Source organism: Argiope bruennichi, chromosome 2 (genome assembly GCF_947563725.1).
Source record: "Argiope bruennichi chromosome 2, qqArgBrue1.1, whole genome shotgun sequence".
Classification (NCBI taxonomy): domain Eukaryota; kingdom Metazoa; phylum Arthropoda; class Arachnida; order Araneae; family Araneidae; genus Argiope; species Argiope bruennichi.
Window position 1 is genome coordinate 30,286,469 of NC_079152.1, and position 13,523 is coordinate 30,299,991.

General features: G+C 28.1%; 1 protein-coding gene across 2 annotated transcripts in view; it reads right to left on the reverse strand.

The window, feature by feature from the left end:
* LOC129959495 (netrin-1-like) overlaps window positions 1-11,025 on the reverse strand; it is a 128,104-nt gene extending 117,079 nt beyond the window's left edge. For both annotated transcript variants that reach the window (XM_056072359.1, XM_056072350.1), the window contains exon 1: window positions 10,061-11,025. In XM_056072359.1, coding sequence (XP_055928334.1) covers window positions 10,061-10,934 — 874 coding nt within the window. In that variant the 5' untranslated portion in view covers window positions 10,935-11,025. The remainder of the gene's footprint in view (window positions 1-10,060) is intronic.
* Window positions 11,026-13,523: the final 2,498 nt, after the last annotated feature.

Sequence of the window (13,523 nt, forward strand, 5' to 3'; positions counted from 1 at the left end):
CTAACCGGTCATTATTAATAATACCGATTTGGTAATTATTAATAATGACCAGTTAGTATTGATAATAACCGATTATTCACATTGACGGTGACATATTCACCATATTCCGTGTCGTAAATTTATAAAATAAGATAAGGCCCAAACTGTGATATACTGCTATTGGAATGCGAACAGCTTAAAAATAAAAATGAAAAACCGAATACCATTTCTTTCTACTAGAATTTACATATTTTCATTCTCAGAAATGGCAGATTGAATTTAATTTCAGTTTAACGATTCCTTAAAATGTTATAATAATCACTATTACATTTATTATACAATATTTAATCTATCCGCATGCCTATACACACAGTAGTCCTAGTTACATAAACTATTATTGATTAAATAAACAATGTTCACTCAGAATGCATATCTGTTGTTCATTTTGCCTACGCAACAGCAATTTTTAAACAGCTGGCTTCAACGGATTAATACATAGTGGCATTTTTTCCTTCATTTTAATTTAAATATCGAAATGCACAGTATACTAGCAAATACGCCCACCAAATTCATTAAAGCCGCCGAATGAATCTTCAGAATGAAGTTCAGCACGCAAAGGAAACAAGCTTTTATGGACAAAATGCATTCAGTGACCTTAAAATAATCATTCCTTATGAGTCGTTTCTTAGCATTAAAGTCTTCATAGAACCATAAATTGTGTATCAATATCTCATATGTCGTCACACAGCTCCGGTTAAAATAAATGAACAAATAAAATCGGTTTCTTTTCCCTTCTTTAGTGCTCTCTTCTACCGGATCGACAACAGTAAACGAGAATTTCAAAACAATTACATTGAATTGTTGGCCCTGACATGAAGCAAACAAAATATAGTTGTTTTTTTTTCTTGGCAAAGCTTGAAAAAAATAAATTTATCGCAAAGTGAGTCTTAAAATCTTTTTTTTTTTTATTTTTTTTTTATCTAAAACTCGATAACGGTCAGGAAATTTAGTATTTAGTGAAATCCTCATTCATAAAATTTCTAATATAATTATCTCTTTTCAGCAATCTTAAACTTTTCACTAAAACCAGCGAAGGTGGTATCCTAAAATTTTTTCGCATAATCAAAAATTGTTTCCCTAACTGATATACAATAGATATGAAATATTAACCTTTGACGTGAATATAACATTTTTATTGAATCCATAGTGTGATTTTTTGCGAAATTTTTAGCAATTCATCCTTAGCATACGGTTATAGTCTGTGTATTTTCAACAGGCGATTCAAGATCACATTTTCTACCTCGTTATTGGTTGTCTGGTACCAGTAACGTGGTAGAAAATGTGACCTTGAACCGCCTATAGAAAACACACAGACTATAATAGTATCCAAAAATCGAATTTGTGTTTTAGGCTCTTTTCTCAACCGATTCAAACCAGAATTTGACATCGAGCTACAATTGAAAAAGTACATACTAAATTTGATACATTTAAGTTATTGCGCTTTCGTTGTCACATTTACAAGCTTAGATGATATCTGTGTACTTAATTTTATCCGTCTTTCTTTGTTTTGTAGTTGTCATGTTAACTTATACTCGAAAAGTCGGACAGATTTCCTCTAAATGGGTTTTGATCAAAATTTGATAGAAATATGCAAATTTTGTGTAAAAACGATGTAACGAATTTCATATGTCTAGTTCAAAGCGTTTTTGAATTATCTTTGTCACAGACAGACAGGCATGTTGCCAAAAATGTGTTTTTCTAACTCAGAGATGTTTAATAGTGGAGATTCGTCAAAATCTTGAAGTCGTTTTTTTCTTTTTTCTTTTTTCTTTTTAACGATTACAATATTTTCACTAAATTTCATATATCAGAAAGTAAAAAATGATTTAAAAAATGGAATAAAAGTTGTTTTCGCAGAAAAAATAAAGCATATCTGTTGTCAAAATACGATCACTAATTTAATTGCGAAATTATATAAATTAAAAAGAAAACTTTTTCTTTAATTGAATTTCTTGATAGATCGGAGATTTGTGCTGATTTTATGAAAAACTAACAAATATTTGCTGCAGAGTCTTGAGCTTCTGTTCTCGAATTCTTTCTTACTTGAAATTAAATTTTTATATTAAATGTATCGAAACTTCAGATTTCTTGTAATGGGTATGGTCCTTAAATGGAAATTTAATAGTAGTTCAGTTCTGTAAAAGATATAGGATGCCAAATGAAAAATAAATCAATGAAATGGGCAGGTTTCTTCGTCTTGGATATATCTAAGTTTCACTTAATTGTAATTTGAGCAATGAACCTAATTTATTTTAAAAGACATTTATTTTAAAAAGTAACTAAACACATAAATTTATAAATATAAAAAAATTGCAGTTTAAATTTTATTATTACGTTAATCGACTTCAAATGTGAAAATATGGTCATATATATACAAAACAGAAATGTCATTAAATAACATCTAAATTTCTGTTTCGTTCTGGAAATGAAATCTTGAGAAACGAAATGAATCCCTTCAAAACTATCACAAGGAAAAAAAAAATGATTTCAGTAACAGGCAAAAGAATGGAATTTACAGAATATCGCCACATTGTTGAGAAATCTGCGCATGTCCTCATCAGATTTGAATAGAATTTAAATATAATTTTAGGAGTTACATGGCTAAGAAAAATAAAAAATAAAAAAATTCTTAACCATGACATGAGCTAAGAGAGGACACTTCTTCGCAAAGCGAATTTCGATAAAACCAGAAAAGATTTACAAAATAAATAAATAAATAAACGAGATTATATTATAATTAAGGAAAAGTGGATGGGAAATAATTTCGAAATTTGGAAGCGACGAAAAATTTGTGATATTGAAAAATCAGTCTTAAAAGGCCCCGTTATTTCCAAAATGATCAATGATTTTATTTAATTCTTTATGCCATAAAATAATAATAAAATAAGATATAAAAACAAAGATAAAAAAGTAAATTAATATATCAAGATCTAGCATTATTTTGTGAAATAGATAAATAGTATCCATTTAATTTATTAAAACAACCATCCATCACCAAAAATTATCTACGCAAATTTTTGTGATTAAGTTTCCAATTGCAATTTTAATGATATTTCTCGCTAAATAATATTTAGTGAAAATTGTTTTTCTTCCCTTTCCAAGACGATTGCGGATGACAAAGAAGACTTGGAAATACCAAACTGAAAGGAATCCGTCTAAAAAGAGCCCAGTTAACTTTTTGTGAGGAGAGCATCGAGAATAAACAACGAAGGTGTTGTGCTAAAAGTATATTACAGCGGAAATACCAGTAAGGTTTCCCGATTTAGTGATCCAGAAAGGTTAAAAGGGCCGAAAAAAAAAACGATCTGTGTCGACGTTCTAAACTCAGAATCAAAACATCCGCCGATAAAATAAAATAAAGGAGGGAAAACTATCAAAAAATATTTCCTTTTATTTTCGGCAAATGGGAAAAAAACCCTAGAAATTTTCAAATAAAACTATCATATAGACAAGGAAATGCAATGAAGTCCATATATAACGTAAAATTTTATATTAAATATCCAGGTATATTTTAAAAGAAATTTTTATTTAGATGAAACTTCATGTAAAATGAATGCTGTTTTATAAGATGGGGATGAATGTAGTAAAGGTTAAAATGTCGAATGTAATAAACCATATAAAGTTCTTGAAGGAAATTTTATTCCAATTTTCGTGGATTTTTCTAGCTATATGAGAGAGAAATAACGATGTTTTATGAGCAATCCAAGTATACATAAGTTCTATTTGTTATTAAGCAACATTTTAATTTTTAATACTACTTTTCGTTCTGAATATTATGCAGAATTCAATTACGTTACTTCTTAGATTTTTCTCAATTTCAAAAGTGAAAAAAAAAGCATAAATGTCCTTATTAATGCCCATAAAATTAACATTTTCTAGCTCGAATTTTATTATATTTAAATCATCTTATATTCATATTTTTTAAATTTATTTTTTCATGACAATTTGATTTTTTTATTGGTATAGAATTCGATAAAAATTCTAAGAAATTCGATTTTTCTTTGCAATGAATCAAATAGTCAAGAAAATTGGAAAGCAAATACCTGAACCTTTATAAAGTTATTTAACTGAGTTTGATTGCAGCATTTTATAAATGAAAAAAACTCTGGAAAATGACTAACAACCATTTCCCGGTCTTTCAAGACAACACCAATTCAAATAATGCAGAGGTTCAACGTCCTGTTCAAATTTTCTTTCATGAACAATGAAATAACTAAACAAAAATTCAGAGTTTCATATTAATTTACTCATTCAAATACTTCTGCTAAGACTCGTAGTTAGTTACTTTACGTCAAATTTCATCTCTTAAAAAATCAAAAATTCTTTTGCTTTTCTTTAATTCCAAATAAATTTCTTTTCTCCTTATGAACGATTTTTTCTTTAAATCAAAAATCACTTAAATTACAGTTATATTAGATTGGAGAACGAAAAATTATTTATTCTGAAATATAAAATTTCATCTATTTCATGAATTTTCTAGAGTTGCAATTAAATAAATGGTTTATATAAATGTTTTTCCTACGAAATATAATTGGATAAAATTTATTTTCAACGGTATTCAACGGTCAATTTATTTTCAAAAAACATCTACGCGCGCCAATTGTTAATCTAAGTTTTTCAAAAAAAAATTATAAGATTGCATACTTTTACATCAGAAAGCTAAATATAGCCAATTGTGTCAAATTGCAAGTTTTTCGAATTTTAATTTCCATTCAAAAATAGAATTGAGCAGAAAAAAATTTAAAGCAATTTGCAATGATACGATTTTTATAAAATTTAATTTTATTGTCTCCTGTTTTGATGCTGGTTGGAAATACGAAATAAAATTAGTTGTAATGAATAGGGAAACTAATAATATAAAAACACAAAAAGAAGTTGTGAAATAGCTTTTATTAAGAAAATAAGCACGTGTACATACTTGCTATTTATTTTACATTACTTATTTTTATCAATATTCTTTCCATTTTTTTTTCGAAAATAATTATTTTTCACTAATTGTTAAGTACGGCTTGTCAAACAAAAAGAGAAATGTAAAATTGGGCCAATACTACTATTCCATTTGTTCAACATAATTTTCTGTAGTCAATTCATTTCATGTTTACAAAACGCACTAGATCCAGTTTCTGCTACATATCAAACGCAGGTAACATTTAAACGTCTCAAATTAAAGCTTAGAATTGTACCATATATATAACAGAGTTTTTTTTGTTTTTTGTTTTTTTTTATGATTTTACTCCTCGGTCACTATTTATTGATTGCTTCATTCATCTTTAAGAATACTCAAGGAATGTAAGATTGCATATAATCATGATTTAAGGCATAATTTTATTATTATAATGTTCAGCATCAATATTTCATCAATTTCTGTATTAAAAATATACAGAAAAATGTATCAATAGGTAATAGATAAAAATGATATCGATTCGTTAAACTTTGTTCATGGTAAATCCCATAAATTCATGTACAGATTATTATCATTTTATCAGGCTTTTCCGTAGACCTTAAAAATAAAAATATCTAAATGTGTCAAGGTTTTAGTAAAATTTAATTGGCATTATCGTATATAAAATTATTCGATGCAGAGTTTTAATTCAGAAGATGGAAACATTAGAGAGCTAATAAGCTATTCGTCATCCATCACATTTGAAAACTATTAATCAGCATGCTCTCTAAAACCGATACAACCAGACACCAGCTGTAAATCAGCCCCGTAGTTAACAAGATACTTCGAGATAAGAACTGATCTTCTCACCACATGTAGGACTTAATTAACTGCCAAATAAATGTCCCGATAACGAATCACATCTGTAAAACTATCCTCTCCTCCCAAATTTCAGAGGATTTTTCATCATTCATTTTATGGGCTCTTAAGAGTTAACTTTCATGTTCCGATTTCGTAGTTTTCCTTAAACAACCCTTTGATGGAAATCCGTAAAAAAGTTAACATTACTTTCTTTCAGTTTTTTTTTTAATATGTATATATAATTAACGTTAAAATTTATCAATAAGTGAAATAGTTTATTCTGAATCATTTTTCCGTTACAAATTTGCTAATTTTAACCACAAAATATAGCATGAATAAAAAAGGTCCAAATTATTTCATAAAATTAAGAAATATATAATTACAAAAATAAAATGATAATTAATAACAGAAATGGTATTCATTAACTCACATACTAGTTCAATAATACTTAGAGTTCATTATCTTGCTTTTACTTTTACTACTAATTTCTAACATTTAAAGCTTTGATAAATCATTATTGACATATAATATTAATATTATTGCTTTAATTAACCATTTATTAACTTTCAAGGACAATGAAATTTTATAGAATGATGCAGATGAAAGCAATGTAAACATATTGTCATTCTATTTTTTTTTAAAAAGAAATGGACGGAAAGTTTTTAGAGTAGAGGCAACATTCAAGTAAAAAAATTATGATATGATAAGATATAATTATTTTAAACATAAATATAATAGGAGAAAGAAATTTGGGAATTATAGTATTTTAAGTAAAACTATTTTTTCCACTAAAATATAATAATTTTTTTAAATTTCTTATTTACATACGCGTTGGCACTCTGTTAAATGGTAATATATTTTTATTTCTCTCGCATATGACGTTAAAATCACATAGCCGTTTTTAGTATACGATTACTCTGGATTTGTTACATGCCTTTTAAATTTTACTCGAAAGTAGTGATAGATTTTAGTAAAGATTTCGAGACAAATAATAACATTTTTTTAAAATTAAATTTCATGAAATAGTCATGAAAATGATTTCAACCGTGCAACTCCAAACGTATCCGTTAGTTAAATATAAAGCCGATTAGTGAACTTTTGTCAGTTACACAGAAGCCACTTCATAATTTTGCAATCGCGGTTAGGGAATTGTATTGACGAGAAGAATGTTAAACAAAGCGCTGAGGTTGGCATATCAACGTTAAACAAAGAATACTATCTTTCATTCGATGAAAAGAATACGATTGAGAATATCGTCATTCGATAATAATTCTTGAGTCTATATTTAGATAAACTATTTGCATGTCAATTAGTTGGAGTGAAGACGACGTGGAAATTTCAGTATGTATCATAATTATTTATATAACAAATTAAATTTAAAAGCTATATATTAAATTATATTAAACATATGAAAACCAACGAAATACATTCTTTTGTTTTGCTAACTATATGGATATATATAATTACTTTTACATATGTTAAATTTAAAAACATACTTAACATTTCAATAGACTGAATTGAACGTTTGATATTATTTAAATTTTAAACGTAAAACATTTTCTCATGTATAAAATGCATATCAATGAATGAAAATAAAAAAATTTTTAAAATCTATTATCAGTTTTTTTTTTATTACTCTAAAAGCCTGTTATTGTCTTTTGTATTTTAATAACAGCGGAGACAAATTTTTAGAAGAAAATACGAACAGATCGTAAAATAATTCACTATTAGAACCGCGTTGTTAAGAATGAAGAGTTCAGAAGCTACGATTAACATAACTATACGATAAATACTGAACGTAATAATTTTGAAAAGTTGATAATTTAATTATTCATATTACAAAAACTTACTTTTTTTATAACTGTTTTTGATAGATAAAAGTTATATTTCTGTGTCACAATTATTTTAAACATTGTTTACTGAAAACGACAAAAAAAAAAGTCCTGTTTTAATGTGATTAATATTAATTTTTTTTCTTGCTTCCTGACTAAAAATGTTTTTGTCATTTTATAAGACGTGTACATCATGTCGATAATTTTATTTTGGAGATATTTCTAACAATTTTGTCTAACTTTTAATAAACTACTTGAGCAGAATTTAATTTCAGTGAGCTAATTACTTCCAAATTACTTCTTGTGTTAAGAAAATTGATAAATTGAGCTGAAAATGTTTAATTTATTCTACAATCCAATTAATATACATCTGTATGACACTTTCATTCAAATAACACACTATCATTCAAAAAGTAATTTATTTTCGTTTTCATTCTTTTTGTAGTTTTGAATATAATTTGCTCTCATTTTCTACAATTACTTAGCTGTAATTTATTTCGCTTCCGCTTAAAATATTTACTTCTTATCAAAAACATTAAAAAACTTTTTAATTTTTAAACAACTTATAAAAACAACGAATGTTAACTGGAATAATATTAAAGCAATTATTTTAGATATGAAATATGAAGAAAACAACTATGGTTAAAATTTTGCACAAATTAAGGACGATAAATTCATTTTTGTCATCTTTTTCGTTAAACAATAAAAAGAGAACATGTAAAAGAATATATTTATTTCTGAAAATATTGAGGGAAAAAAATTATTATTGAATGTAGTTATAAATCTATTATACGCGATCTAAAGGAATGATTCAAAAAAAAAAATTTCTCTGATAAAACAGAGAGGTTGAATAATGACATCTACTTTAGAATACATCTCATTTAGATATTGTTAGCATAGCCTTTTTACCAAATAGGTATATCTTTTAATCTAGTTCATTTCTTCATGTTATTATTGAATTCTTTCTAAGAATAAAGATAAGTAACAACCAAACGCAGTATATACTTCAGGAGGAAAATTCTTAATTTCTTTTACGGGTTATTTCAAAAAAAAAAAAAATAAATAAATAAATAAACCTTCGTTGTTTCCGAATTTTTTTATCAACTTTTTTCAGTGTTTTTCCTCCATCTCAGTTAAAATGTTAGATTTAAGTTCTGGAAAATCTTATTACTTTCTGATCTATCTTATGAAGTCATTTATAATTTATTTATTTGGTTCGTTCAATTGCAGAAAGTGAATTTATTTTTCCTTGAAATTATAGATCATATTTCCGAAATTAGAAGAAAAAAAATATTTTTTTTTTTTACTACTGAAAATAATATAAAAACGCATTTACTATCAAATTGACTGACAGGAAATTATTTTTTCTAAAACTTTTCTTATACTTCATAATATTTATCAACGAAATATGCAGCAAATCGATTTGGTAATTTGAATTCACATATCGAAAAATCTTATACGAAATTCATTTTTATTCATATAGAATTAAAAGAATATGTTGTTGTTTATCTATAACACACCAGATTTTCTTCACTAAAAATAAACTATCGAGATCACAAAAAGAACAAATAAAAAATATTCGAAAAAAGTTCTTAATATTAAACGCTCTAAAAATAATTTTCGAATAAAAGATTAGAAGTTATGAGCATTATTAAAAAGTGAAATTTGTCAGATTACGAATATCTTCGTAACATACTCGCTTCTTTTTAAAATTTTATAAAATTAAGAATAATTTAAAGGTTTAGTTTACTTTGTTAAGAAATTCCCATATATGTGTAATGATTATGAGATATTCACGACTTAATTTCTTTTTAAAGAGCTGGAAATTAGTTATGGAGTAATATTAGTTAAAATTACAACACTTCGTTAAAATACGTTACGAAAAATTTTATAAATGTTTAAAAATTCCACAATAGAAATCTAACTTTTCTTTGTTACTTATTTAATTTGATATGTTTTCAGTTTCTTTAAAAAAATAATGGTTAATTTTTCGGATATTATTATTGCTTTTAATTTAAACAGAAATGCGCACTTTGAAAACAATAAAAATGAAAATAGGCATTTTAATGAAAGAGAAAAAAGAATTTCTCTCTAATGGAAAAATTATGTTTTAATTTTTTCTGACAAAAAAAAAATAATAATTTGTGGGCGCTTGCAATGAAAATAGAATTTATTTGTACAATATTTTTTTCATTTTAAATTATTTTGTTTCTAAGGGCCTAGTGTAATTCCAATAGCTAGCGAAAATATTGCAAATTGTAATAAAATTTATGAAGATAAATTAAATTCAAAGATGTAAGACCTATGAATTTTTAATATGTTTTTGCCAATTTTTATAATTTCTCCGGCATAATCTAACATCAATTGTTTTCAAAGTTAAGTAATACTGAAAATATTTATTTGAATAATATATGTTTTTAAACAAATGAGAATATGAAACACTTACCTATGCATTCGTGAACGTTTTGTGCGGTTGCACGTCTCCACGGTCGATCGAAATGGAAAGGTTTACATTTTTCACAGTCTCTGCCGGCTGTGTTATGTTTACAGTCACATGCGAGGGAACCGTCACTGCCCATTACGCAACGCGACGCGTGTCCGTTGCATTTGCATCTGCCCCCTATGGCCAAATCGGACACACTGTAGACAGTGGACAGTTCTGTGTCGTTTGGCGAGAGAGTGGTCATAGACCAAGGGTGAACTCGAACTAATACCACACGAATATCTGTGGCTGTCACCCAGTCTTGCAGAACAGGGCTGTTATCGAAATCGTATGCTGATGGCCGTCCTTCTAAAGTGCTGAAGGCTACACGGCCGCCGGTGGCAGGTTCGATACCAATCCTGGCATCTGCACATAAGCTTTCCTGTTCATTGGAACGTGTCAAAGGTACATTGGGAACCTTCCCAAATACTTTTCTACATTGTGAAGAATAGAATTGGAAGGGCAACCATGTTTCTCCATAGTTCATGCTCTTATAGATGGCTAGTGAGTCTGGTTTCGGTCCACAAAATTGTAGACTTATATAAGTAAGTTCATACTTTTTCCCGAGTGATAAGGTGAGATTGACCACCGTTTCGGTGGAATTAATATTTGACGTCCAACAGGTGACATTACTCGGGTTATTAAGATCTGTCAAGTATCGTGCTGGATTGGTAGGTTCACTGCTGCTAGCAACAACCATTCTCCCAAAAGCGGCATTGACGAAGTCCGGGATACAGCGGAGGGGTCTCCCGACATCGTCATAGCAGGGATCATCTTCTAGTAAGAGGGTCCGGCAGATAGCCGTCCGGCAAAGAAGCACTAGCAGGAGCAGCAACATCGCTCCGAGGGAGGTGGGTGCGACTTCATAAGGGAAGAGTACGATTGTATTCCCTCTCTTCTACACCGATTACCTTCCTTTCTTCACCCGTCTTGGAGAAGCATCTGTTCTCAGTGATCTCACGTTGTTAACCTTGTGAGTACTGGATTTGGCGTGGAATCGCTTTCAGCCGAGGGGTTGGCGGAAGTTGCATCAATTTAATACTGAAAACGTATGGTTTCTGAGGGTGCGGTTAGATTCGAGAGGTGGGGAGGGGGATTAAAGAATGGTTTGGTAGATAATAGCCGGTGTACGGCACAGCAGTCGAGTTGCTACAGACAAGGCAGGAATTATGATAGCAATTCCCGATTTGGACATGTTCTCTAGGCCTCTCCGTAAGCAATTTGTGTTGCATCTGATATTATGCCTCATGATAAGTGTCAAGTATTAATATTTCGTTAAAACTTTGTGATAATATATTAAGCACATTATATTGTATACTTATAATTCAGTCGGAAACAATGATTTTAAATTTCTAAAAGAATTTTTTAATGTGTAGAAGTAGTTGAAATATAAATAGAATTTAAATTATTTAAAATTTAAAAGATGACTTTTTTTTTTTTTTTTTTTTTTTTTTTGCTAAATGTTTTAGAGTAAAAATTTATGCTTACTACCATTTATTCAATCATAAAAAAAAAAAAAAGCGCCAAACATACGAGGAATCATTTTAAGGATTGTGATTGAGATACAGGGCAAACAGAATTGATAGGATATAATACTTCTTCCTTAAAATATATAATAAATCAGATTTCGAGAAATAAAATATTTGGAAACTTTTAAAAACAAATCAGAATATAAAAATTTTGAAATTTTGTGCTTAAAAAATACATTTTTCCAGGAAATCATACATATTTTTCAAACATCATTGTTCCAGAAAAGTGTCCATGAACTACTCTCTAAAATACAATTACATTTTTTTAAATGCTGATGCATATTTTTCTCAGAATTATTTTCAGCATAGTTTTGTTTGCGGGTACAATGCTACAACTACACCATTATTTGTTATATTTTTCGTTATTTTATTTACTATAATTATAAACATACGGGTTGAGATGATATATCTATATATAGAATTTTGTAGAGTTTCATATTCTTTGATGGATTCCAACGACAATTGTCGTATGTGCTCCTCTGCATCTTGAAAGTTTATTTATGTTAGAAAAAATTGCTCCGATCCTCTAAAAGAAATGAAATGAAGGTAAAAGTATTTTAGATTCCCCCCTAGGTCTTCGAAACATATCTTCGCACAAAATAATTTTTACATTTTAATATAAAGGGGGGAAAAAGCTATTCAATGATACTGATTCTATTTCAAAATTAATATTTCTCGAATTTTGACTAATTTTGAAAAAATTTATTTTAACACAATTTGTAGCCATTCTTTGTGTGTGTGTGTGCGCGCGCGTGCGTGTGTAAATATTAAACTTATTTTACAGCTTAATTACATATATTACTCAGCACTTTTTTCCACTTAAAAATTGTATTCTTAAAACATATTCACTTTTCTTTTACTTCGTTGTAGTATCCCTGTTCAATATGCGAATATAATAGTCTATCTTTAAATATTGCCCTTTAAAATTGTTACAATTTCTTTTACTGTTTAGTTTAATTTATCACGTTTTAGTGTATTTAAATTTTTAATATACTCAGTTGGTGAATCTTATTGGCTGTTTTTTAACATAGCCTTACTGAATAGGATTTTATTAGGCTTCATAATTTTATTATTGTTTATTGAGCTATTTTATACCTTTGGCAACCATATTTTTCACCCAAATTAATGATTTTTTTTTTTTTTTTTTTTTTTTTTGCATATGGCATGCATTTTTTTAAAAATTTCAATGCGTTATTTGATACAACTGAAAGACATGAATTTAATTAATCAGTCTATTATAAATTATTGGGGAACAAATTAAAAATTTATATATTACGAAATAAAAGCGGAAGTGAGAATCCTACTTTGGGGATAATACCCAAAAAGGGCAATTTTTTAAATCTCAATTTTAACACTGGCGAAAGCACGCTTTTAGAGTTTTGATGGATGAGTTCGAATTGCATCATAATATTTTTAAGATTGAAACCAAAGTACAATAACATTTTATTAGAAATAACAAAAAGTACAGAGATGAAACTGATATTATTAAAAATGTATTTTTTTTTTAATTTTAAGATAATGCAAGAACTGTCCTTGCGAAATAATAACGTTAAAACGTAACATATAAAACAATATCAGTTTTATCCATCTGGTGACGTTTTAAGTCTATTTTCGGACTCGATTAAATTTCGTTTGAGTCTTATTACTATCGTCTTTTACATATTCTTTCCTCTTATTGGATGAAAGTTCTATGACAGGGCAAGCCCACACCGGAGAATTTCTAATAATATTTTGCAGCTCCATTAAATCATCAAGAGAAATGTTGAATTAAAGTCAACTGTAAAAATATTCAATGAAGCAGTCTGAAACATTTGCATGACGCTTTGTTTACATCTGGCTGTTGCCAATCGACAATAACTAATAACAGAGATTTCTGTACCCCGTACGTTAGCGTTTTA